Source organism: Lissotriton vulgaris, unplaced genomic scaffold, assembly GCF_964263255.1.
Source record: "Lissotriton vulgaris unplaced genomic scaffold, aLisVul1.2 SCAFFOLD_581, whole genome shotgun sequence".
Lineage (NCBI taxonomy): Eukaryota > Metazoa > Chordata > Amphibia > Caudata > Salamandridae > Lissotriton > Lissotriton vulgaris.
In genome coordinates, this window is record NW_028255144.1 from 493,178 (window position 1) to 520,814 (window position 27,637).

The 27,637-nt window shown below is 46.2% G+C and overlaps 1 protein-coding gene across 1 annotated transcript in view; it reads left to right on the forward strand.

Annotated features, from left to right (window-relative positions):
* LOC147659215 (centrosomal protein of 135 kDa-like) overlaps nucleotides 1-27,637 on the forward strand; it is a 548,924-nt gene that overhangs the window by 196,071 nt on the left and 325,216 nt on the right. The window contains exons 7-8 of the mRNA XM_086951883.1: nucleotides 14,576-14,749; nucleotides 14,851-14,928. Coding sequence (XP_086808009.1) covers nucleotides 14,576-14,749; nucleotides 14,851-14,928 — 252 coding nt within the window. The remainder of the gene's footprint in view (nucleotides 1-14,575; nucleotides 14,750-14,850; nucleotides 14,929-27,637) is intronic.

A 27,637-nucleotide genomic window follows, 5' to 3' on the forward strand; every position in this document is an offset into this window, starting at 1 on the left:
CTCCCTATTCTCATAGTACTGGGTCATTGTCAAAATACCGGACAGGGTGGAGATGGCCATGCACTTTCTGACATTTTTAGTTTAGTTCCAAGCTCTGGTAACAGATTGGACACAAATGTATTCACAAACAGTCGCTGTCCCCCTTCTAAGGTCATGTCCTGTCCACTATAGTCGGTGAATGTGCTTTCGAATCGCGTGAAAAAGTCAGAGACACTTTCATCTTTCTTCTGCTTGCAAGCAGCTAATCTGTCCCAATTGATACAGTGAGGTGTCAACATCTTTCTCATGGCAGTTAGTATCTGGGTCGGAAGGGCTAAGATCATGGGATCGGGTTTCTCACCACCAGTTCGAGCTCTGTCAGCTTCCTCAAATTCCTTCCATGTATGGCCAAATTCTGTCTGATCATTATGGCGTATTTTGGACCATACTTCAGTCGGTACTACTTGTCCCATTAACATGTCTATATCTGCTAAAGTCATCACGGAAGATTGGAGTGTCTGAGTCAATTCCTTATAATAACCTGCTGGATTTTTACGCGGGTCAGGCAATTGGTTTTTAAGTTGGAGGACGTCAGACCATTTCCAAGGGACATGGACCCACATCTGCCTAAAACCTTCAGGTATTTCAGGGTTGCCATCTGCGCCAGCAACGTGGTCTCTCCAAACAGGCTGTACCTTCCTCATTGGAAAACCCTTATTTAACATAACACCAGATAAGGAGTCTCTATAGGCTACTAATGGGATTAGATCGCATAATAGTGCTGGGCCCTGAATGTCCCCTTTTTCAACCTTATGGCGAAGGTCAGGCAGACCTGGGGGTGGACCTGATTCAACAAAATCCTCCCACATTTGGATCAGTATGTCACACATTTCACAAAAAATGTCAATCTGTTGAATGCGTGTCCACTGATCCATTGTCATCCATATATCCTGAGCGGTGTACATAGTGTTATTTTCCATCCACACACAAGCTTGTTGACTCATAGGGAGTTGTTCCTGTGTACTACCTATCAGTCTGCGCAAGGTGCGTCGTCTGGGAGTGGGAGGTCCATGCGGAGTTGCAGAAGGGATATAATCATGGACCACTGACCATGCATTCGCTAATAGTCCTGCACTGGGGGAAGTGTCGGATGACTGTCAACAAGAAATGGGTTGGTTGCAACGGGAGTCGAAGGCATATTAGGTTGGACAAGTAAGGAACCAGTGGAAGGTGCAACAAGAGGAAAAGAAGGGTGGACTTGCATTGGTACAATGGCCTGAACAGTCGGGGCGTTGTGAACAAGTGGCTGAGGAATTGGACAAACCAGGGCATGGGCAGGGGCAGCAACCGGAGCAGTAGCGGGGTCAATTGGCCGGGATTAAGGGTCGGATACATGGCGGGAGTATAGGGTGGAGGGGTGTTCATCATGGAGGACATGAGAGGGTCATCCTTCTTGTCCCGGGCCTTTTCGGGGACCTTCTTTGTAACGTAACATCCATCTATCTGCATTCTATTTAATCTATCATGTATTACTATACCCTCTTCTATTCTCTGATTATCATGACTGGGCTTTCTGAATCACACTCATACGCATTACTTTAGCTTCGTTCTTTTCGAGTTTGATTTAGTTCTGTTTGGACTCCTTGCGCCAATGTAGTGGCGCGCCTCCCTTAGAATTCGATCACGGACCCCTCATGACCACCAGGCTCGATGACGACCACCGAAGATGCCCCACGTTGGGCGCCAAATTGTAGAACCGGCTTTTTGGAGACCTCTCCCCCACTAGGAGTGTCAAAGCCAGTGGTGCAGGGCACACCTTAGAATCTACGGGTTCTCCTTGTTCAAGTCATACATTACCAAAGAGACCAGGACAACCAGCCGTGGAGGGAAGTAAGTTATTTATTAGCTCGAGCTAAGGACAGAGGTCCCAGAATGGTACAAAGACAATTCTACGGAGACTTCTGCTTCAATCCGCAGCACACACATACTTATAACGCTTGCCACGCCCATTTACACAATACACAATTCCACATTTTGCTTAGTTCCTCATTTGACAAGTTCTTCGTCAGTCTTGTGGTGCAATCGTGGCCAGGGGACATCTGTCTCTTATTGCACAATGTCCACAGCCTCGTGCTCCCTTGCTCAATGGTGTGGTCACAGGGTGCAGCCTCGTGCTTCCTTGATCCGATGTTGTGGTCACGGGACACAGCCTCGTGCTTCTTTGACCAGATGGCGTGGTCACAGGGCACAGGAGTTGTGACAGGCTGAGTTACCAACGGTGGACAGGATGTAGCTGAGTCTTTGACACAACTGGGAGGGGGGATGAGGCCACAGGCAGCTTCTCGGAATCGGCTCAACCACAAGGAGCGGGGAGGGTTGTGCAAGTTTCAACGGGGACGTGGAAAGCAGTTCTTCACCAAGTTGCCTTGAGCATGGCAACACAAAATGGAGTTGTGTGTGTTTTTAAAATGCAGTTTAACAGTGCTGCAACATTGCTCTTTTCCTGATGCTTCCCTGTCTTGGGTATGCTTGACCTTGTGGACTAATATGCGCACAAAACATTCTGCCTACTTATAATGGTTTTAGGTGCAGGACCCTACATTCACCCCTTGCAATCTTGTTCAATAAAATAAAAGTTGCTGATACTTATGACAGAGTTGCTATTTTTGTACCTGTCCCTGTCTCTTAAATTGTGTTCCCCTTGGACCTGTTCATTATTTTGGGATCTGATGGCTTTTTGGGTGATCTGCTCCTAATTCTAACTGAATCTTTGATGGGGTTTGTTTGCTCCTATCCTTTTTCTTTTGGTGTTCCATCACTTTTATAAATTTAAGCTGGAGTATGGCAGTCAGGTTTCTAATGTATATTTTCCAATGGAAGTGTAGATTTGTGATTTCTGATTGATACTTCTTGCAAATTCCTTGCCTAATGAATATCTTCCAGGTCCCAGATTGGATCTGGAAATTCCCCTTCAACCACCCTCCCTAGCAATAGCTCTTCAGCTCCTTCATGTGGCACCATGCAGCTTCCTACATGACTTCCCTTGCTCAGGATGTGAAGATGTCAGAGTTTTTAAGGAACCATCCATTATGCTGACCTGCATGTAGGGCAGCAGTGAAGGACCTCAACGTCTGTTTGTTTTCGGCAAGATTCTGGGCAGTGCCCTAGCTGTAATTCAGGGTATTCTTTTCGGCTTCCACAGTTCATCTCCAGGTGCTCTTTGGCCTGCCCCTCTTCCGTTTGGCTTCTCAGGTCCTGAGGAGAGCTGTTCTTGTGATGGAGTCTTGTTTTTTTCTCATGGTGTGTCCTATCCATTCCCACCTTTTTTTGCATAATGATATTGTTCATGCTCTCTTGCTTGCATTTGGTGAGCAGTTCCAGGTTGGATATGACTCACGGACAGAAAATGTGCAAGATTCTTCTCAGGTTACTAGTGTGGAAGTCTGACAGTTTGGTGATATTGCTTCATCATCCGCCAGCATTCTGATCTGTGCAAGTGTGGATAGAACATAGTCCTTTTAAAATCTCTAAATGGTGTTGGTGCTGTACTGAGATGATTTCCCCACTTTGTAAATGTAAATGTAAATGTACATGTATTTATATAGCGCAATTCGCCCACATCGCAGGCATCTATGCGCTTGCTTAGGGAACCCGTCCTGGTATTCCCCTGTGAGATACCCCGGCAGGGTATCCACAAGGTGAAAGCCAGGCATCCCGCCGCGAGGGGCCGTTGTGGAGATTAAGCAAGCTATTGCCCAGAGTCGCAGAGTGTGAACCCGTGAGTTGAGTAGGCACCGGAGTGAGAATTATCGAGTCCGTGGAATTATTGAGCCCAACCCCCGTCGGGGCGGGAATTGAACCCTGGTCCAGGGCCGATCTCAGCTTCCGGGTCTGCCGCCTCTAACCCCTGAGCCACACTTCTCCTGAAGGCATTCCTAGCCTTGTTTAGTCTGCTCTTGATGTAGCAGCCTGTCCCTCAATCATGTCTGATAGTACTGCCCAGGTAAATGAGTTCTCCGGTTATGGATAGGTCCTCTCCATCCGCTTTGAATGGTGAAGGGTTTTGGATGTTTAGCAGCATGACTTCTGATTTCTTCATGTTGCTCTTCAGGCCCACTTGCTGTGCATAGATGTTGAGGGGAGATATATATATATATATATATTCCAAGTTTACCCATCCGGATAAGAAGCACTCTAACAAAAGCGTGCAGAAAGCATTTTATTGGTATGGTCACAGATCCGCTTTTCAATAGTCTTATGAGACAGCCGCCCCGTTATTGCCTGACGTATTTCATCATTAGACTTCTTCAGAGGCTGACGGAGATGGTGCATGCTCCGAACTGCCTCCCTTTTGAATGCATTTGCACGCTCTAGATTTGGGCGGTTACATCAATGCAAAGCATTGTGGGAGATGTAGTCTCAGTACTTAGTCCTCCTATATGGATGCGCTGGATTTTCTGTCAAAGTTCATTTAAAAACCCTGAATTGGCCTCAATCAGCAGACTGTCACCTAAATCCTTCACCTTGGCTCCACAGTAAAGCTCCTTAGTTACCAGAGCCTCGTGGCCCCTCTCCATCTTTGGGTCGGGTGGTGCGTTCTCGACAGCAGGGCTGCTGCCGTAGTATGCAAAATATATATATCTGTCTGTCTGTCTGTCTGTCTGTCTGCCTGTCTGCCTGTCTCATCTGCGTAGTCAAGGTCCTCCAGTGTAAAAAATAAGGTCCTCTGGCTTGGTCTTCAGGTGTGCGTTGCATCACCACATTGATGACTAGGTTGAAGAGCAACTCTGACATCACACATCACTGCTGTCTCACACTGGTCTTGACTTTGAAGCTATACTCATGAAGCTATACTCACTATCTTGTACAATTATAATAGAAGCTCTTGATGAGGAGAACTCTCTGATATGGTGTGCCATAAGCTCTCAGTATACGTCACAGGCTGTCACGGTTAATACTGTCAAAGGCTTTAATAAAGTTGATGCATAGTTGTCTCGGCCACTCCATACTCATCTCTATGATGTGGTGTAGAGTATGGATCTTCTCAACACACCCTCTGCCTTGCAGAATCTAGCCTTTTCTTTTCATAACTGCTTATCCATAGCATCAGCATTGTGCTGTATAATGATTTTTGCCGGGATTTTACTCTGGATTGGCAGAAGTACGATTCCATGCCAATTGTTACAATTGGATAATGCTCCCTTCTTTGGAAACTTGACGATGACGCCTTGGCTCGTTCCATGTAGTACTCTCTTTCCCTCCCAAAGTGATGGAAAGAGTAGTTGGAGGATATTGGCTGATGTTTCAGGGCCTGCCTTGAACATTTCTGCATTTAGGTTATCTTGGCCAAGAGCTTTTTTGTTTTTAAGAGAATGGATAGCAGTGACAAATTCTTCTTTCTGTGGTGGGGCAGTGTTCACATCCTAGTCTGTCTCTGCTTCTTGGACGTGCACTTCACTTGTTGGTACTGGTCTGTTTAAGACTTCTTCAAAGTGCTCAGCCCAGTGTGCTTCCTGCTTTTTGTCTGTTGAGAGTAGCCTACCTTACTTGTCCCTGGTAGGGGTGTTGTATGTTGCTCAAGATTTAAAACTGACTATCTTTATCATCTTAAAGGCTGTCCCATTCTCTTAAACTGGCTGGTTCCACTGCTTGACTGGTGAGGTTATACATGTACGCCCGTTTGTCTGCTCTTGTCATTCTTTTTCACTGCTCTGTGTTCGTCTCTGTACTGTTGCTTGTACCTTTCCTGTGCCTCTCAGATTTGGCCTCCATAAGTTTAATTTTTGCTACCCTCATGCCTTTAATAGCTTGCAATGTGTCTTGTCTTATCCATTATTCCCTCGTCCTTCTCTTGGTTTCCAGGCATGTTTCATTGCTCTTCACATACACTGAAAAGTCCTGCTCCCATTTCTCACTGACTGCATCTGCAGTTGATCCAGACTGATCTTCAGTGTCTGCCAAGAGTTGAAACCTGTTTCTGGTTTGTAAGATGAATGTATTCTCAGCCGCGAAGTCCTATAATTTTTCCAGTTCGAAGAGATATCACCTTGATGTCTTGGGTTCTGTTTTTCTGAGATTCAGCAGACTCTAGATGTTGATCGCTGCTGCCATTTAATCCCCTCCTCACTCTGACTTCTTATAGTGGAGTCACTTATCATCAGGTGGTCAATCTGGTTTCTGTCTCTGCCACTGGGTGTGCACCAAGTTAGTCTGTGAATATCACAGTGGGGAAAGAGTCCCTCATAAGCCCAATTAATGTGTGCCACAAAGTTCCAACAGTCTTTCTTTATTGTCATTTATTGTTCCACAACCTTCCTTTCTCATCACTCTGTCATGGTTTGTATTGTCCTTTCCCACTTCAGCATTCAAGTCTCCCATCACAATCTTCAGGTTGTGGTTTGGCACAGCTTCAAGTTCAACTTGCATCTGTTCGTAGAGTATGTCCTTGGCTCATTTGTCCTCTGCATCATTTGTTGGAGTATTGCACTGGATAATGGTGGTGTTAATGTGTATGCCTTTTAACCTGGCTGTCATGAGTATGCTATTGACTGGCTTCCACTCACTTAGACATTTCTCTGTCCCCTTGCTCAGGATGGTGGCTACTTATTTATGATGCTGGTCATCGTCACCTTCCTGAGTACAGTACTGTTTCTCCTGTGGTAATTTTTATTCTGCCATATACGGTCCACCTACTTTGCTGACCTCCAGGATGTGTAGGTTGTAGCAGCTCATCGCAAATGTAACTTGAGCCAGCTTTCCTGTTTCATATATAGTCCGTACCTTGCAGAGTTTTATTCTGGTCTTGCACCTGGCACTCTTCTGTCATCCTATCAATAGTTTCCTTGCAGCTTTGACTACTGTCTGTTACACATATCTCATGCAGAGACTCCGGAAGTCCCATGTGCCCAGTTGATTTAGTGGTTCTTGCTGCTGTTTCTGTAACAAATGCCTTTTATGAGGCAAGGTTGTTAGCCTTGCATCCAACCCCCAACCTGGAGGACCAGTGCATCGTGCTTCCTCTGGGCTCTAATCTTTGACCTGTCTGGCGAGGGGCAACCTTCCAAGGAGACTAAGCTCCCACCAGCATAGCTCTCCAGGTCACTGAGACAACCAAGCCCCACAACCACATTAAGGTGGCAATTCTCCAAGGAATTCTCTAAAGATTGTGAAATATAAATCCTGTCACAGATGTCATAGGAAGACGGCTTTGTGATCCTGGCCTGTGACTTACATTCATTGATGCATCAGGGAGCAGGAGGCCAAGTTTGTTTGGCCAAAGACTTCAGTCATACCCCCAATTATTCCCCTTAAGATAAGTCTCCCAACTGGAACGTTCTCCCAAGAGGTTTTCCCAAAATTGCCCAAAAACCTACTTAGGAAGGAGACATCCGGAGCTTTTCTGAGCAAGTGGTCCTACTAGGCAGGGGTGGATGTAAAGTACCCACTCACATTAACAGCAACAACACCAGTCCCCACCATCTTCTACTCTAAAGCTTCTAAACCTTTTGTATCCCATCCCCTGTATTCCACCAATGTCTGATAGAAGTGAGGGTCTTCTTTTTTCTACCAATTGGGGAAGTATCACAACAGATCACTGACCACTAAAAGGCTACAACTTACCTTTTCTGTCCTCCCCTCTGGCCCTCACTCCTTTCACCAGGATGTGCTCTCCGGTTCAATCCTTGATTTTTGAGGGGGAAGCTGAACAAAGGGGCCAGAGACGTTGTGCCCATTCAGGAAAGGGGCAAAAAATGTTGCTCCCTTTTACTTCTTAGTCCTCAAGAAGGATGCAGGTTTCTCCCCATTATGGCAATTAACCTCTTGATTTGGCAAGACGAGTTCAAGATGGTGTCCTCCAGCGCGGGGCCTTTGGCTGTCCGTGTAGGGGATTGATAGTATTCCTGGTCTTCTAGGACACCTGGTTTCACCTGCCAATCCTCCCTCTTTACAGACACTACCTGCAGTTTAACATAAGGTCTCAGAATTTCAATTCACTTTTCTGTCATTTGGGGCTGATGACTGCTCCATGAGTTTTCACCAAGGTGATGGCTATGGTGAAGACTTCATTGGAGAAGTCAGGAGTCCATGTATTCCCGGACTTGGATGACTGGTTAGTGGAAGAGCGGCGGTAGACACAACCTACATGAAGGGCTTTCCTACTTACCAGAGGATCGCAAATATTTGTGATTTAATTCTAATGTTTCTGGTTTAGACAGCGATTCATGGTCTGCAAATCCTGTGCCTGTTAAGCCCGATGACCTCAGACACCCTGTTGATATATACACCAGATGGCAAATGAGAACTCTTTTGTGGTGCCCAAGGAGGCAATAGCTCGAGCATCAAGGGGACTCTATGCTTTCAAGCAAATTTTCACATCTGCCCTGTGTGAATCTGAACAGATTAAGATGTTATGCCAGTCTAATACTGGATCATCCCTTCAGGCCTCCACTTTTGCAAGATACCGTAGTGATGGATGTCTCATTATTGAGCGCTGGAGAACTCCTCATGGCAAAATAGTAGAACAAGGCGACTTTTCTGCATCTTCATCATTAGACTTCTTCAGAGGCTGACGGAGATGGTGCATGCTCCGAACTGCCTCCCTTTTGAATGCATTTGCACGCTCTAGATTTGGGCGGTTACATCAATGCAAAGCATTGTGGGAGATGTAGTCTCAGTACTTAGTCCTCCTATATGGATGCGCTGGATTTTCTGTCAAAGTTCATTTAAAAACCCTGAATTGGCCTCAATCAGCAGACTGTCACCTAAATCCTTCACCTTGGCTCCACAGTAAAGCTCCTTAGTTACCAGAGCCTCGTGGCCCCTCTCCATCTTTGGGTCGGGTGGTGCGTTCTCGACAGCAGGGCTGCTGCCGTAGTATGCAAAATATATATATCTGTCTGTCTGTCTGTCTGTCTGTCTGCCTGTCTGCCTGTCTCATCTGCGTAGTCAAGGTCCTCCAGTGTAAAAAATAAGGTCCTCTGGCTTGGTCTTCAGGTGTGCGTTGCATCACCACATTGATGACTAGGTTGAAGAGCAACTCTGACATCACACATCACTGCTGTCTCACACTGGTCTTGACTTTGAAGCTATACTCATGAAGCTATACTCACTATCTTGTACAATTATAATAGAAGCTCTTGATGAGGAGAACTCTCTGATATGGTGTGCCATAAGCTCTCAGTATACGTCACAGGCTGTCACGGTTAATACTGTCAAAGGCTTTAATAAAGTTGATGCATAGTTGTCTCGGCCACTCCATACTCATCTCTATGATGTGGTGTAGAGTATGGATCTTCTCAACACACCCTCTGCCTTGCAGAATCTAGCCTTTTCTTTTCATAACTGCTTATCCATAGCATCAGCATTGTGCTGTATAATGATTTTTGCCGGGATTTTACTCTGGATTGGCAGAAGTACGATTCCATGCCAATTGTTACAATTGGATAATGCTCCCTTCTTTGGAAACTTGACGATGACGCCTTGGCTCGTTCCATGTAGTACTCTCTTTCCCTCCCAAAGTGATGGAAAGAGTAGTTGGAGGATATTGGCTGATGTTTCAGGGCCTGCCTTGAACATTTCTGCATTTAGGTTATCTTGGCCAAGAGCTTTTTTGTTTTTAAGAGAATGGATAGCAGTGACAAATTCTTCTTTCTGTGGTGGGGCAGTGTTCACATCCTAGTCTGTCTCTGCTTCTTGGACGTGCACTTCACTTGTTGGTACTGGTCTGTTTAAGACTTCTTCAAAGTGCTCAGCCCAGTGTGCTTCCTGCTTTTTGTCTGTTGAGAGTAGCCTACCTTACTTGTCCCTGATAGGGGTGTTGTATGTTGCTCAAGATTTAAAACTGACTATCTTTATCATCTTAAAGGCTGTCCCATTCTCTTAAACTGGCTGGTTCCACTGCTTGACTGGTGAGGTTATACATGTACGCCCGTTTGTCTGCTCTTGTCATTCTTTTTCACTGCTCTGTGTTCGTCTCTGTACTGTTGCTTGTACCTTTCCTGTGCCTCTCAGATTTGGCCTCCATAAGTTTAATTTTTGCTACCCTCATGCCTTTAATAGCTTGCAATGTGTCTTGTCTTATCCATTATTCCCTCGTCCTTCTCTTGGTTTCCAGGCATGTTTCATTGCTCTTCACATACACTGAAAAGTCCTGCTCCCATTTCTCACTGACTGCATCTGCAGTTGATCCAGACTGATCTTCAGTGTCTGCCAAGAGTTGAAACCTGTTTCTGGTTTGTAAGATGAATGTATTCTCAGCCGCGAAGTCCTATAATTTTTCCAGTTCGAAGAGATATCACCTTGATGTCTTGGGTTCTGTTTTTCTGAGATTCAGCAGACTCTAGATGTTGATCGCTGCTGCCATTTAATCCCCTCCTCACTCTGACTTCTTATAGTGGAGTCACTTATCATCAGGTGGTCAATCTGGTTTCTGTCTCTGCCACTGGGTGTGCACCAAGTTAGTCTGTGAATATCACAGTGGGGAAAGAGTCCCTCATAAGCCCAATTAATGTGTGCCACAAAGTTCCAACAGTCTTTCTTTATTGTCATTTATTGTTCCACAACCTTCCTTTCTCATCACTCTGTCATGGTTTGTATTGTCCTTTCCCACTTCAGCATTCAAGTCTCCCATCACAATCTTCAGGTTGTGGTTTGGCACAGCTTCAAGTTCAACTTGCATCTGTTCGTAGAGTATGTCCTTGGCTCATTTGTCCTCTGCATCATTTGTTGGAGTATTGCACTGGATAATGGTGGTGTTAATGTGTATGCCTTTTAACCTGGCTGTCATGAGTATGCTATTGACTGGCTTCCACTCACTTAGACATTTCTCTGTCCCCTTGCTCAGGATGGTGGCTACTTATTTATGATGCTGGTCATCGTCACCTTCCTGAGTACAGTACTGTTTCTCCTGTGGTAATTTTTATTCTGCCATATACGGTCCACCTACTTTGCTGACCTCCAGGATGTGTAGGTTGTAGCAGCTCATCGCAAATGTAACTTGAGCCAGCTTTCCTGTTTCATATATAGTCCGTACCTTGCAGAGTTTTATTCTGGTCTTGCACCTGGCACTCTTCTGTCATCCTATCAATAGTTTCCTTGCAGCTTTGACTACTGTCTGTTACACATATCTCATGCAGAGACTCCGGAAGTCCCATGTGCCCAGTTGATTTAGTGGTTCTTGCTGCTGTTTCTGTAACAAATGCCTTTTATGAGGCAAGGTTGTTAGCCTTGCATCCAACCCCCAACCTGGAGGACCAGTGCATCGTGCTTCCTCTGGGCTCTAATCTTTGACCTGTCTGGCGAGGGGCAACCTTCCAAGGAGACTAAGCTCCCACCAGCATAGCTCTCCAGGTCACTGAGACAACCAAGCCCCACAACCACATTAAGGTGGCAATTCTCCAAGGAATTCTCTAAAGATTGTGAAATATAAATCCTGTCACAGATGTCATAGGAAGACGGCTTTGTGATCCTGGCCTGTGACTTACATTCATTGATGCATCAGGGAGCAGGAGGCCAAGTTTGTTTGGCCAAAGACTTCAGTCATACCCCCAATTATTCCCCTTAAGATAAGTCTCCCAACTGGAACGTTCTCCCAAGAGGTTTTCCCAAAATTGCCCAAAAACCTACTTAGGAAGGAGACATCCGGAGCTTTTCTGAGCAAGTGGTCCTACTAGGCAGGGGTGGATGTAAAGTACCCACTCACATTAACAGCAACAACACCAGTCCCCACCATCTTCTACTCTAAAGCTTCTAAACCTTTTGTATCCCATCCCCTGTATTCCACCAATGTCTGATAGAAGTGAGGGTCTTCTTTTTTCTACCAATTGGGGAAGTATCACAACAGATCACTGACCACTAAAAGGCTACAACTTACCTTTTCTGTCCTCCCCTCTGGCCCTCACTCCTTTCACCAGGATGTGCTCTCCGGTTTAATCCTTGATTTTTGAGGGGGAAGCTGAACAAAGGGGCCAGAGACGTTGTGCCCATTCAGGAAAGGGGCAAAAAATGTTGCTCCCTTTTACTTCTTAGTCCTCAAGAAGGATGCAGGTTTCTCCCCATTATGGCAATTAACCTCTTGATTTGGCAAGACGAGTTCAAGATGGTGTCCTCCAGCGCGGGGCCTTTGGCTGTCCGTGTAGGGGATTGATAGTATTCCTGGTCTTCTAGGACACCTGGTTTCACCTGCCAATCCTCCCTCTTTACAGACACTACCTGCAGTTTAACATAAGGTCTCAGAATTTCAATTCACTTTTCTGTCATTTGGGGCTGATGACTGCTCCATGAGTTTTCACCAAGGTGATGGCTATGGTGAAGACTTCATTGGAGAAGTCAGGAGTCCATGTATTCCCGGACTTGGATGACTGGTTAGTGGAAGAGCGGCGGTAGACACAACCTACATGAAGGGCTTTCCTACTTACCAGAGGATCGCAAATATTTGTGATTTAATTCTAATGTTTCTGGTTTAGACAGCGATTCATGGTCTGCAAATCCTGTGCCTGTTAAGCCCGATGACCTCAGACACCCTGTTGATATATACACCAGATGGCAAATGAGAACTCTTTTGTGGTGCCCAAGGAGGCAATAGCTCGAGCATCAAGGGGACTCTATGCTTTCAAGCAAATTTTCACATCTGCCCTGTGTGAATCTGAACAGATTAAGATGTTATGCCAGTCTAATACTGGATCATCCCTTCAGGCCTCCACTTTTGCAAGATACCGTAGTGATGGATGTCTCATTATTGAGCGCTGGAGAACTCCTCATGGCAAAATAGTAGAACAAGGCGACTTTTCTGCATCGGAGCTCCATCTAAACTTAAATATGTTTGAGCTGTGAGCAGTCCATCCTGCCTTCAAAGCTTCCCTCCATTCCATTTAAGGTCTGTCAGACAACCCCACAACCATCAATCATGATAACACACAGGGTGGTGTGAGGTCATGGGCGGTGTGTTTGGAGGCAATTCAGCTGTGGAGATGGGCCTAAGAACAGGGCACCCTCAATGCAAGCAGGTTTTCTGAGTCCCCTTCTCCTTGGAGTACCTCTAGTTGGAATTTCATCTAAAGGGGAAAGGAAACATTTTTCCCCAATTGTAGTGCCCATGCATGATTCTTTTACCACAGGACAGCGCAGAAAGTGTACTTGGCTTTGTGCCATACACTTCTATGAGAATAGTTTCCCAGGTAATGCTTTCAAGTTTGACTTATTGTGGGACCTGTTGACACAGGACCCACCAATTCTACTTCGGTCCAGAGAGCTTTAGAAGTTGTGGAGTATCGAGTACAGATGACCCTGATTCCGCAGACTTGACGAGGAGGATTCAGCATGCTAACCTGCTGGAGTTCAGCAATCTGACTCCTCTTTATCTTCTGCACATGGTAGACCTGCTTCCACAGTAGGTTGGTCAGGTCTTTTATTCCAACCACCAAATGCTTCAGCTGCATGTGCCCATTGAGCAGTGTCAACTTAAGTGCTTCTGCTTTCCACTTGAGAATGCAAATGACATTTTGGCAGCAAGAAAAATCTCTGCTAAAATCATGTATACAGGTTGCTGGAACAAGTATTTCAGCAGTGCTGGTCTGAAGGTATTAAGCAGTGGGATGAACTGGGTTGAATATTACCCACGAACAGAAGGCTTTTTGTGGTAAATTGGTCACTTGCTGTGCGGGTTGCATACTTTTTCTGGTGAGGGCAAAAAAATGGCTTGACACACATTCACTGCTATCTTTCTTGCATTGTTTATACCAAGGTTATAACAGATGAGACTGGGTATCTTTTTTGGCAGGACTTTTAATCACCTATTTGAAGGTTAGATTTTTATGATTAGTGAGCATATGCTTCTGACTGATCTCACAGTTAGAAACCCAAATTTACCAAACTATACGAGAGCCCAATGTTGGGTGTGTCTGAGGAAAAACAAATATTTCTGTCCCGGTAGAGCTTTTTTGGCCCCCAGACGTGTGGAGATATCCTGTGAACTTGGGTGTCACTGCACCACTTAAGGGCTGTTTTATAGGAGGGGAGACTACATAGACCCTACTAGAAACCATAGCATGGTTATTTTATATTGAATGGTCTACGTGTGATTAAAATACTTTAAGTCTGCAATCTTTCATAGCATAAAGAACATTTTAAATAAAACCCCTATTATGTTACACTACCAAGGTCACTCGCACAAAGTAAAAAATCAAAGCCTGTGGGAGAAACGTTATAGCAAAGGTGGGTTTTATTAATGAATACGCTGGGGAGTGAATTTAGGTAAGTTATGTCAGACTTTGTCATGTGTGGCCATACGAGAGTGAGTTCTAGATTTGCCAACCATCTTTGTTGCAGGACTTTGGAAGAAGTGATGAATACTTCCAACTACTCCAAAAAAGGTGAATGACATACACAGTAATGGAAAAGACATTAGGAATTTTCAGAATTGCAGTTAACGTGTGATTTTTCGTTCGCAAGCCCCCAATAATATTATGCAAATTGCCTGCATTACATAGAGTGACAACATGTATTAAGGATTTCGACTCCTGTCCATCGTATTTGTGCACCACTCTTCAGTATTGTTACTCGACCAAAATGCTAGTGTACTGTGCTTTATGATTGGCAGGCCCAGGAAGAAGTGGCCCGCCTTCGGCGCGAGCTCATTAAAAGCCCCAAGGCGCCCAAGGCCAGCCTGACGGCTCAGAACATCCTGCGGCGCGTGGAGGCTGAAAGAAATGGCGCCATTTCAGATCTGAGAAGGATGACCACGGAAAGAGACAGCCTGCGAGAGAGGCTTAAGGTTCGAGGAGACAGTCTATTAAAAAAAACAGAAATACATAATTAATGCTGTCATTTTGATTCTCAGAAAGGTGAACCATGTATGTAATGTTTTTTTGTCAGATATCCCACGAGACAGCGATCAATGAGAGAGCCCACCTGGAGCAGCAGATAGAGGAGTACAGAGCATCACTTCGAGCGGTAAGGGGGGGATTCTGAACTGGAAGGAAACTTTGGCTTGAGTAATTCAAAATATTTGATCAAATTACTTTTTATAGAAACAGCCAAGTCTTTCACTTGTTTCGAAAGGTCAGCGAGTGCCTTAAAGAAAGTCGTGTGTGAGACTTAAAGTGGACATTCTTTCTTTAATCTCGCATCTCTGAAGAAAATTCCTTATACTGTGGAAATAAAATGGAGGCTGCATATTATGTTGCTCTTACCTGCATGTTTTGTTTTTCATCATCCAGTGCAACACCTCTTCGCATCCCAGCACCCCTTCCCCTATAACCTTTCACCTCCTGAAAGCTTCCAAGTTTCCTAGCCAACACAGTGGCTAACCCATGTCCTAATCCTTTCAACTCTACCCCTGCCATCAGGATTCTTTTGTGCTGATCATGGCCTGTAAATATCACATTTAAAATAGTGCAACCTTTTTGTTTCCTGTCCAATTGCCTCAATCCTGTTCAGTTACGGTATCCACTCAGCGTCAGCCAGGGCTGGCTTTAGGGGGGTGCGACAGGTGAGGCCGCACTGGGCGCTGACCTGGAGGGGGGCACTGACCTCGGGTTGGGACCCTCGGTTTTGCAATAACATGCGATTTAAAAGCACCTGCTGAAAGAGTTTACAGCAATGAAAACGTCATGATAACTCGTGTGGTTACTGTTCCTGCTAGAGAGAGAGAGATCGGAGTTTTGACTAGTGCCCGTTTTGACTCGTCATAAAGTAGTGCAGAGGGTTAATGTGCCTGCTGCAAAGAACAGGTCTGTATTTTATGTGGATAGCTGAGTGGATTGGAAACGCCAGCCTTTGCCAGCTCTTTAAAACCAATAAATGTATTTGAAAAAGGGGCTAAGGAGAGATAAGGGGCACTTTTTGCCGGGTGATGGTGAGGGAATCCGAGGAGGAGGTTATAGGGTGTGGGGGTGCCAAAAAAGATTGCATTGCCAGGTGCCACCAGCACTAAAGCCGGCCCTGGAGTCAGCTGCTATCTGCAGCTTAATCTGTTTTGCCTTTTTTCTTTACATTGTCCTGTTGCAGGCGAGCCAACATGTTCTTCCCAATCAAAGAAATCACCTCTGTGTTTGCCATGATGTTTCCTCCATAGGTACACTCTACAAGATTTTAAGGTATTGTCTCTTAGGAGCCTGGTGTTAGTTGTGGGTGTGGTTGGCCAAAGCTTCAGGGCTAAGTTAGGTAGCTGGTTACAGATCACCTGCTCTAAAAGCCTGGTCGAAGGAAGTTTGAAATCGCTTGACTTAACGAGATATGATGTAATTTCCCTCTGTTTTAATGTGCAGATTGGCTGGTAATCATAAGGAGAATGAAAAGGGGTCAAAACACCCACGATTCAGCGTTATGACTTGTATTTGTCTGTGGCAAGTACACAATATTTAAGCTCTGCATATGGCATTCCACAATTAGCCATTTATAAGTGCAACTAATGTGCATCATAATTATCATAATATACTAATTTGCCATATTTCTGTATACGCATATTTCAACAGCCACTAATCAATAAAAAAAGGCATTAATGGAATGCCATCAATTATTCATTTAATTAGTTGACCAGTATAATATCATGATCACCCCATACATTTCACCTTTTGCTGAACCCTATTTTTGCTGATTTCACAACCCTTTGCACTTTACCCCTGCTAAACAGTAGGAAGATTCCTGTGCTCTCCCTTTAAACATGGTTAAATTGCCCTATTACTAACTGGAACTTTTAACTTGCCTATAAATCCCTAGTAAGTGGTGTAGAAAAATTCACCCATAGCCTGGAAGTTAAAATGCCACTTGTGGGACCTATTATGCCATCGACTAAAGCGTCAGTGCAAACATGGCTTTTGGCCTACTCTGTGTAGCCTGACTGCCGCAGCGTAACCCTGCGATGTAACCTGTAAAAATAACCCTTTTTTGGTGGGTACTTCCTCAAGGTGACCGAGTACTTCACTCCATCACCCTGATGGAGTAAATACCTATCCTCAAACTCTAAATCAGACCCAGACAAATCTGGGTGGTGTAGCAGACACACACTCCATCATGGTCGCCCCTAAGTTAAGCCTGTCTGTTCTGGGCCATAGCTGCCAAGGGTTGAGCTCAGGTTAATTTAGTTACTTGGAGGCTTCGTCCTGATGCCGACCTCAAATAATAATCCAATGTTTTACTGTAAATACAACAGTTTTATGAAAAAGCAATCCCATCAGAACTTGATTATCAGTATAAACGTGTTGGGACACCAAAACCAACTTTGCTCTGCTGCATGCATTCAAGCTTTATGCCAATAAGCATGTGAATGAGCCCTAATAGGATTAAAGGATGTAAGGACCCAGAGTCACATTTAGCATTCTAGTGCTCCGGATGTAATTACACTGAACACCCACCCACCACTGATGTCACTGGTCAGGTGACACAGCTATAATAAAAGTGGCCGAGCGCACGTGCTCGTGGCAAGTTGCACCGAGTAAGCAGTGTGTCCTGTGTCTGCAGTTATTATTAGCATGAGGGCCTAAGGCCCGACCTTACAATGTCGACGAGGACGGACGCTAGCCATGCGTGCCAGCTGAAAGAAAACTTGAGGAAAAGGGGGAGAGAGAGAGCTGCCTGCAGCGATGGCACACCCCCTAGGAAAGGAGCCGGCCGCCGAGAGGCCCACGGGCGTGTGACGAGCCCCGGGCCTGGATGAGAATGAGAAGGTGGCCAGGAGCCCACCCCACACCTATCAGGCCTCCCGTGACCCGCCCTGCCGTGGCGGTGCCCTGAAGAAAAGAGAGGACCGACCGGAGCCCATCTGCGTCGGCCGTGACTGAGCCCCATTGACAGTGAAGCCTACGCGAAGCCTTCCGGCATGGCAGCATTGGCCCGCTGGCCGAAGGTGAGCCTGCAACAGTGACCGTCTCCGAAAGCAGAGCCCACCCCCAACGGTCACAATAGAAATAATGGCGGCCGCCTGCTAGCGCCGCCCGGGACACGTATAAAGCGGAGCCCACCCGCTATAAACTGTAAGCGTTGCCCCAACAGTCCAAGCAGCGACGGCTACTGCCCCCTTAATGATGCAAGACCAGCGGAGCCCACCCGCGGCCTGCCTGCAGCGACCCCCGCCCCGCCGTGCAGCGTGTAACTGAAGCTGCTGCAGCGGTGGGGAGAATGAGCCCACAGCGTGAGGAGAGCTGCCGGGTCCTGAATGAAGAAAGCGGAGCCCACCCACACTAACATGCTAACACGTCCCCGCGACGAAATCCAACTGTGCCCACAACAGAGCGAGCGGACTCTTGGCGCCAGTCCTAGCCTCCCCCACCACACGCAGCATGTGAGGCGAGAGGCTGCAGAGGTGGAGAAGGGAGAACGGGCAGCCTGTGGCCGTACGTAGCGGCCAGCGAGAAAAGACTCACCGGGGGGTAAAAGGAAGCCGTTCAGCGGTGACCGCCTGCCCCGCCCCACCGCTGATCTGTGTGTGCGTGGCCGGGACAGAGAACAGCCCAGAGACCAGTGCTGACACCCCTCCCCGCCTCGCAGCGAGTGAGGAATGGAGCTGCGGCGGCGGGGCACAAAAGGGCAAAAGCAGCATCCGGCCAGAGGACACTTCAAACGAAACCCCCTCCCTCGGTCAAGAGGCAGCAAGGAGAGCCCCGCAGCGGGGGTGAAACAACTCTGGCCCAACAGAACGCCACAGGGCGTCTAAACAATTACTGCAGCAAAGTGCCCCGTAGATGTGTGCCCCAGCAGCATCTAAGTCAGTCCGTCAGAGGGAAACTGCACATAGCAAGCTAAGGAGGAAGACACCTACCCTGCTGCGAGTGCCTGTAGGGGTGAAGAGCCCCAAAGGGTGTGCGAGCTGGGGGAGAGCATCTTCGCATTGTGTGGAAATAGTGCAAGCCCCAGGATTGGAAAGACAAGACCAGCTGAAAACACACTTGAGAAAGGACAGCAATGGAGACAAGCAAAGTAACACTGCCTTCTGATGGCCATTTCCCGGTACTGCAGGGAAGAAAAGAAACAAGAAGAAACCACAAGAGTTTCTCAGGCAGTAGCCTGAGGAGGGAACAAGAGGCAGTAGGGTGCTGGAAGACGGTCAGCCTCCAATCAAATCTGATATACACAATAGAGACCGTTCCCAGGATAAGACCTAAGTCATAAAGGGTGAGTTGCCCACTAGTTATTGGGCATCTCACAAAAAGTGATAGACTGGCATCATACTCCACCCGGAGTCATGCTTCATCATCTGCCAGTCCTCGCCCTCCAAAAACCGCGTTTGATGGAGGACGGGCATGCACCTGGAGACAGGGATGCACTTCTAAGTGAGTGGGGACCCAGAGTATGAAGTGATTTAAAAAGCCATCACAGTGCACCCATACATCCTTTATTCAACGGGAGACTGTGTGGATTTAAAACAAGTCATGCGGTGAATAAGGACACTATTATCCCATCACCGCTGTGAGGTTTTTTAAGAAGTGGTCAACATGTTTCTGCCAATTTGTCCTTATGGGTACATGGCATTCGTCAGGACCGATTACAACAAGGGCTCCAATCTTACCAAACGTTTTGGCAGTGCCACTCCGTGGGTATGATCCGTATCATTTTTCCACTAGATGGGTCCATGGACCTATATATGATATATAAAAGAGAGAGAAGTGCATATTATAATGACTAATCACAATTTGTGAATAAGGTCTGTAGCTATTGTCATCCATATACTAAATTATGGAATAGTGAATGTACCAGTACTCAAAACAATGTTGAGAACTGTGTAGGTAGCAAAAATGTATGTCTTACCCTTAAAGAGGGTTGACTTGCCCCATGGGAGGGGGAAGCGATGTCCTCAGGAAGTGCCTGTGACTACACTATATCGAGGAGAAAGAAGAAACAAACAATTGGCATAAGCTAGAGAAAATGATTCAAAATGCCACATTAATGCGGTCTAAGGGATCGTTGCTGGTTTAAAAGGGCATGGGCTCACCATAAGTTAGTGTAGCTCTCGTAGGTTCACCTGCAGCGTGCGCCTCACCTCCTCCCCGTTGATAAAATGGCTTTGTGGACCTCCGTTTATATAGTAGCGTTCTGGGCAAGGCTACAGAGCCATTAATCAGGAACGAGCTGCACCTGTGTACGGGCGCACGTCTCTGACGTGGGATTTCCTGTGTCTGGAAAGTGAAGCCGGTCGGAGAATAGCCGATCCGCTATCATGCCTGACCCCGGGTGTGTGCGTTAGAGCCCGTTGTTAGTGCTCCGTCGTCATATTATGACGTTCCCGGCATCCGGAGTCACAGCCGCGGGTGCCTGTTGTACGTGATGACGCACACCGTGGCTGTGATAGGTCAGTTGGTCCCGCATGATAATACTTATGCCAATGTGTTTATACATGGTAGCTAGGAAACCCAATGCCTTAATGTAATAGGCTAAGAATGGTTTTAGGGTGTGTCAGATTAGAGAGACACACAACACGGACTGCATTTTTGTCAGCATAGTCACACCCGTGATATTCTTCCCAAGTAGAATTTAAAGGAAGTTTAAAGTGGATCTCTTACCGGCAGGTGTTTATGCTGTATTTAAATTTATATCCGTGTACCTCTTGCTCGAAAAAGGTGTATTTATTTATTGTGTTGGCACCCAATAAAACAGCGTTACCGGTCATATTTATATTCGGAACGCATCTGACATTTTGAGAGATTCACAATGGTGGGTTTTTTTAAGTCTTCCATGTTGCTGATGAGGGCACATAGAGTGTTTCTTTACGGAAAATGGGTTTATCAACAACCAGATTGTAGTCCCAATGGACCACGCGGTACTAGACTCAGGGTGTAGATATTATAAGTCGATGTACATATAAATCGATGTACATATTTTCATAATGGTACCCATGCACATTATAGGAACTCAATTTGACTCTCAAAAGGAGAGACCTTGAAGAACTGCAGATGATTTATATGTAATTTTCTCAATTCATTTGAAGCCAGGGAATGGCATCGTTAAGGCCGGTTTTTGCAGTATTTAGTCTATACACCCACTGTTGCTCTCTTATATGTAGAGCATGAACTTGATTAGTCTCTTTCTTGTTTAGCACCTCCAGAACTGTTCATTTCAGGTCACACTCAGTGTGTGCTTTCTCCAAGAAGTGTCTAGTGAGCTTAGTATTATCTTTCTTACACCTGAATGTACTGCGGTGTTCATTGATTCTGATCCTTATTTGTCTTGTGGTCATGCCTACGTACATTTTCTTGCATGGGCAGGTTAAAAGGTAAATAACATTGTCAGTGTTACAATTACTGAAGTTATTCAGTACCCATGGTCTGTTGGTACAAATGTCGACTTCTTTCGTCGCACTCGTGAACTGGCACACAATACAATCACCGCATGGATAGTGGCCTACAGGTCGTTGATGTCCCCAGAGTGTTAGTTGGGTTTCTCTTTCCTGCGTTATGTTCTTGGTATGAACGATTGCGTCCTTGATATTACGACTCCTTTTGAACGCAAAAAGTGGTGGTGTCCATTTTTTCTGGCCTGTGTTCAAGATGTGCCATTTCTTCTTGATGATGTTTTGAACTGTATTCGAGGCCGGAGTGAATGCAGTCACACACACAAGTCTGTCTGTTTTTTCTTTCTGTGTGTTCTCCAAGAGAGATTCACGACTGTTATTTCTGGCACGTTTCTTCGCTTTGGAGACTAACTTCTTAGGATAGTGTCTGGCCACAAGTTTGGTCTCTAGATCCATTGCTTGTCTGTTGTAGTCTGTGAGTTCTGAGCAATTTCTCCGTATTCTTAGGAATTGTCCTACTGGTAAGTTCTGTCTTAGGGCCTTCGGGTGGTAACTTTCAAACAGAAGTAGACTGTTTTTATCCGTTGGTTTGTTATGTACCGAGGTTCTTATACCCTCACTGGTTAGGGAAATGTCCAGATCCAAAAAGATTGCACAGTTAGTATCTATTGTATGTGTGAATTTCAAATGGGGATCAATTGTGTTGACCCATTCCACAAATAGAAGTGCTTCCGAAGTTGTACCATTCCACACTATGAGGACATCGTCTATGAATCTCTTCCAAGTTTTCACTTTCGTGAGAAATGGATTATTGATTGCAAAGATATTATCTACCTCGAACTGGTGAACGTACAGGCACGCCAAACTAGGGGCAAATGTACTTTCCATCGACGTGCCTTGTATCTGATGGTAAATCACGTCATTGAATTCGAAGTAGTTCTCTGTCAGTGCTATTTCTGCGCACTCCAGTAGGACAATTCCTAAGAATACGGAGAAATTGGTCAGAACTCACAGACTACAACAGACAAGCAATGGATCTAGAGACCAAACTTGTGGCCAGACACTATCCTAAGAAGTTAGTCTCCAAAGCGAAGAAACGTGCCAGAAATAACAGTCGTGAATCTCTCTTGAAGAACACACAGAAAGAAAAAACAGACAGACTTGTTTTTGTGACTACATTCACTCCGGCCTCGAATACAGTTCAAAACATCATCAAGAAGAAATGGCACATCTTGAACACAGGCCAGAAAAAATGGACACAACCACTTTATGCGTTCAAAAGGAGTCGTAATATCAAGGATGCAATCGTTCATACCAAGAACATAACGCAGGAAAGAGAAACCCAACTAACACTCTGGGGACATCAACGACCTGTAGGCCACTATCCATGCGGTGATTGTATTGCGTGCCAGTTCACGAGTGCGACGAAAGAAGTCGACATTTGTACCAACAGACCATGGGTACTGAATAACTTCAGTAATTGTAACACTGACAATGTTATTTACCTTTTAACCTGCCCATGCAAGAAAATGTACGTAGGCATGACCACAAGACAAATAAGGATCAGAATCAATGAACACCGCAGTACATTCAGGTGTAAGAAAGATAATACTAAGCTCACTAGACACTTCTTGGAGAAAGCACACACTGAGTGTGACCTGAAATGGACAGTTCTGGAGGTGCTAAACAAGAAAGAGACTAATCAAGTTCATGCTCTACATATAAGAGAGCAACGGTGGGTGTATAGACTAAATACTGCAAAAACCGGCCTTAACGATGACATTCCCTGGCTTCAAATGAATTGAGAAAATTACATATAAATCATCTGCAGTTCTTCAAGGTCTCTCCTTTTGAGAGTCAAATTGAGTTCCTATTATGTGCATGGGTACCATTATGAAAATATGTACATCGATTTATATGTACATCGACTTATAATATCTACACCCTGGGTCTAGTACCGCGTGGTCCATTGGGACTACAATCTGGTTGTTGATAAACCCATTTTCCGTAAAGGAACACTCTATGTGCCCTCATCAGCAACATGGAAGACTTAAAAAAAAACACCATTGTGAATCTCTCAAAATGTCAGATGCGTTCCGAATATAAATATGACCGGTAACTCTGTTTTATTGGGTGCCAACACAATAAATAAATACACCTTTTTCGAGCAAGAGGTACACGGATATAAATTTAAATACAGCATAAACACCTGCCGGTAAGAGATCCACTTTAAACTTCCTTTAAATTCTACTTGGGAAGAATATCACGGGTGTGACTATGCTGACAAAAATGCAGTCCGTGTTGTGTGTCTCTCTAATCTGACACACCTTAAAACCATTCTTAGCCTATTACATTAAGGCAATGGGTTTCCTAGCTACCATGTATAAACACATAGGCATAAGTATTATCATGCGAGACCAACTGACCTATCACAGCCACGGTGTGCGTCATCACGTACGACAGGCACCCGCGGCTGTGACTCCGGATGCCGGGAACGTCATAATATGACGACCGAGCACTAACAACGGGCTTTAACGCACACACCTGGGGTCCGGCATGATAGCGGATCGGCTATTCTCCGACCGGCTTCACTTTCCAGACACAGGAAATCCCACGTCAGAGACGTGCGCCCGTACACAGGTGCAGCTCGTTCCTGATTAATGGCTCTGTAGCCTTGCCCAGAACGCTACTATATAAACGGAGGTCCACAAAGCCATTTTATCAACGGGGAGAAGGTGAGGCGCACGCTGCAGGTGAACCTACGAGAGCTACACTAACTTATGGTGAGCCCATGCCCTTTTAAACCAGCAACGATCCCTTAGACCGCATTAATGTGGCATTTTGAATCATTTTCTCTAGCTTATGCCAGTTGTTTGTTTCTTCTTTCTCCTCGATATAGTGTAGTCACGGGCACTTCCTGAGGACATTGCTTCCCCCTCCCATGGGGCAAGTCAACCCTCTATAAGGGTAAGACATACATTTTTGCTACCTACACAGTTCTCAACATTGTTTTGAGTACTGGTACATTCACTATTCCATAATTTAGTATATGGATGACAATAGCTACAGACCTTATTCACAAATTGTGATTAGTCATTATAATATGCACTTCTCTCTCTTTTATATATCATATATTGGTCCATGGACCCATCTAGTGGAAAAATGATACTGATCATACCCACGGAGTGGCACTGCCAAAACGTTTGGTAAGATTGGAGCCCTTGTTGTAATTGGTCCTGACGAATGCCATGTACCCATAAGGACAAATTGGCAGAAACATGTTGACCACTTCTTAAAAAACCTCACAGCGGTGATGGGATAATAGTGTCCTTATTCACCGCATGACTTGTTTTAAATCCACACAGTCTCCCGTTGAATAAAGGATGTATGGGTGCACTGTGATGGCTTTTTAAATCACTTCATACTCTGGGTCCCCACTCACTTAGAAGTGCATCCCTGTCTCCAGGTGCATGCCCGTCCTCCATCAAACGCGGTTTTTGGAGGGCGAGGACTGGCAGATGATGAAGCATGACTCCGGGTGGAGTGTGATGCCAGTCTATCACTTTTTGTGAGATGCCCAATAACTAGTGGGCAACTCACCCTTTATGACTTAGGTCTTATCCTGGGAACGGTCTCTATTGTGTATACAAGAAAAGAAACAAGCCTACGACAAGCCAGATAAACACACAGCCCAGCTAAGAGTGCATAGCCCCCACAAGTGATGCCCAGAGACTGGTAGAGAGCCACCTGCTGGCAGGTGGCTATTCCCAAGGAGAAGGCAACCAAAGAAAGGCAACACTACCACAGCACGGACAGAAAGACGACTACCTCCCGGGGAGAGGAAGGAAAGACAATGGTGAGCCCGTGAACATTGCGCAAGGAAACTGCTACCCCGGAACCCCACCAAGTCATCACACACCCTGAGAAGATAAAAAGTGACGGCGCAGGAACACTCCAGAAGTGCAAAGAACACCCCAGGAACAGGAGTGCCAGAACTTCTCAGAAGACACTCAAAAGCACGCAGCAAGTGCACCCAGAGAAGTTTGCAAGGATCGCAACCAACGACACAAAGAAGTAAGACCGGAACAAGGTCAACGGAGTGGTGACGCAACCCTCCAAAAGCAACACTCCAGAAGCACTCATGCCATGCTGGAAGAGAGTACAGCGATGCCTGGCGGCCACAGGCCATCACTGCAGCAGTATGGCGAAGACAGGAGTACCCTCACACGAACCGACGGTGGTTCTGGAACCCGGCACCAGGAAGTGCAAAGCCGCATGATACAAATGCGCAGCAATGCCGACTGCACTAGCCCAAAGCAGCAAGTCACAAGGAGCACACGAAGAGCGCACCCAGATGCGCACCAAAGCAATCCAACTGCAATGAAAGGAGAATGGTTGCGCAGACAACCCGCAGCATTGAAGACTCAACACAAGAGCAATCTGACCACTCAGCCTGGTCCCAAAGCACGAAGCCGACCAGCCAGTTGGTCGCACTAAGAAGTTGACCAGCCAGATGGCCGCACCATGAAGCCTACCTGCCGGTCATCGGCAGAAGGGACCAGCACGAGGTCCAAGAAGTTCAGCCAAGGCGCGGTCCGCGAACATGGACCAACGAACTTCAACTTCACAAGTAATGGAGGTGACTGAAAGCGGAAGTGAAGGTAGCAACGCTAACCCTGGGAGTTGAATGAAAAGAAGACAGTGTCCTAGGACTAGGACAAGACCAGGAGGACACGTGCAGAGTGCGCGTGCTGCACGAGGAATCCTGGCCAGAGAAGATGAAAGCAGTTTGGGCCAGGTTACGTTGCGAGAAGGAGGAGAGTGGCCACATCCACTGGAAAAGAAGGAAGAAGAAATCAGAGTGGCACACTGCCACTGCAATAAGAAGGAAGGAGAAATCAGAGTGGCACGCTGCCACCGCAAGTAGAAGCCGCCCCTGCGAAAAGAAGGAAGGTGACAGGCACTGGAACGTCTGAGTGCATTGGAGGACAAGGCCTGGCAAGAACACCTGCAGCGCAGATCAAAGACATGTACCTATGAGCCATCCATCCACATGGCGATCGCAGAAGAGAGCAAGCTAGACTGTTGGCGACATCTACCTCTGGGGTTGAGCGGAAGATTGGATGGCGAGAGTGCTCAGGCATCCGGAAGCTGAGCTACTGACCACCTCACACCAGCCTGTGGCAACCCAAGAATCAGAGGCCTCAAGGGACTCTGGTGGCAGCAAGTCCCGCACGGGAGACAGATCCACAACGGCGCGTCTGCAGGACCCACGGGGAAGAAAGCCTCGCGAGCAAGGAAAAGAGTCGACAACTCAACCTTCAGGTGGAACTAGGGCACAACGGTGAGGCTCGTGGAGCGCCCTGCTCACGGCCCGAAGCCTATGGTAGAGCAACACGACCGAAAACGCCAGTCCAGTGGAAGCCTGGCAAAGAGGTCCTCCCGGACATCTGGTGAGAGAAGAACACCGGCGAGAGGGGAATCCTAGTGAGAAGGATGTTTGCATCCACACTCTTCACCTCCCAAGAGACACATTTAAGCCTGCCCGGAAACATCACGAATCCAGAATGGAGAAAAGAAACCAGATGAACAAACAACACCCATATCATCCATATCTCTCTCCAAGCACTCATTGTCACCAATTGAGCGAAGCATAGGCAAGGCTGAGAACAACGTCCAGATAGCACAGACAAAGAATGAACCCGCCAAACAACTGCGAACTGTGCCACAGAGAACTGTTGGTCCTGGATGCAGGAACTATACTGCCTGCGGCCTGCAAGCAGCCAAAGAGACTCGTTTGAAATCATGAGTCCAATGTCCCCACAGGGCTTTGGACATTTGCCATTGGTTTGATTTTCACCAATTTTGGGAGGGATGTAAGGACCCAGAGTTACAGTTAGCATTCTAGTGCTCAGGATGTAATTACACTGAACATCCACCCACCACTGATGTCACTGGTCAGGTGACATAGCTATAATAAAAGTGGCCGAGCACACGTGCTCGTGGCCAGTTGCACTGAGTAAGCAGTCCTGTGTCTGCAGTTATTATTAGCATGAGGGCCTAAGGCCCGACCTTACAGGGCTAACAAGTGTAGAGGTGAATAGGCAATGCAGTGGCCCTTGGTCTCCATTTATAAAGCTGACCGCTTACTCACAGAACTTGAAAAAGGCCAGGCAATCCTTCTGAGATCTAGTGTGATCTTTCTTAGAGCCTTTGTGAGTTGTTAGTGTCTAGTACCCAGTAAGGTTGATGCCAGAGCCAAGGTCCAGAGTAACCATAAATTAAAATACAATTAAAGTAATCGAGACTGGCAGATAAGAGCATCATTCTTATAGGTCCACTGTGAATGGATTGGGAGCGCAATTTGCTTGGCATTCTGGAAGATGTTGGTCATGCTCGGTCTCCATAGATTTCCATTTCTGATGATGGACAAAGAAG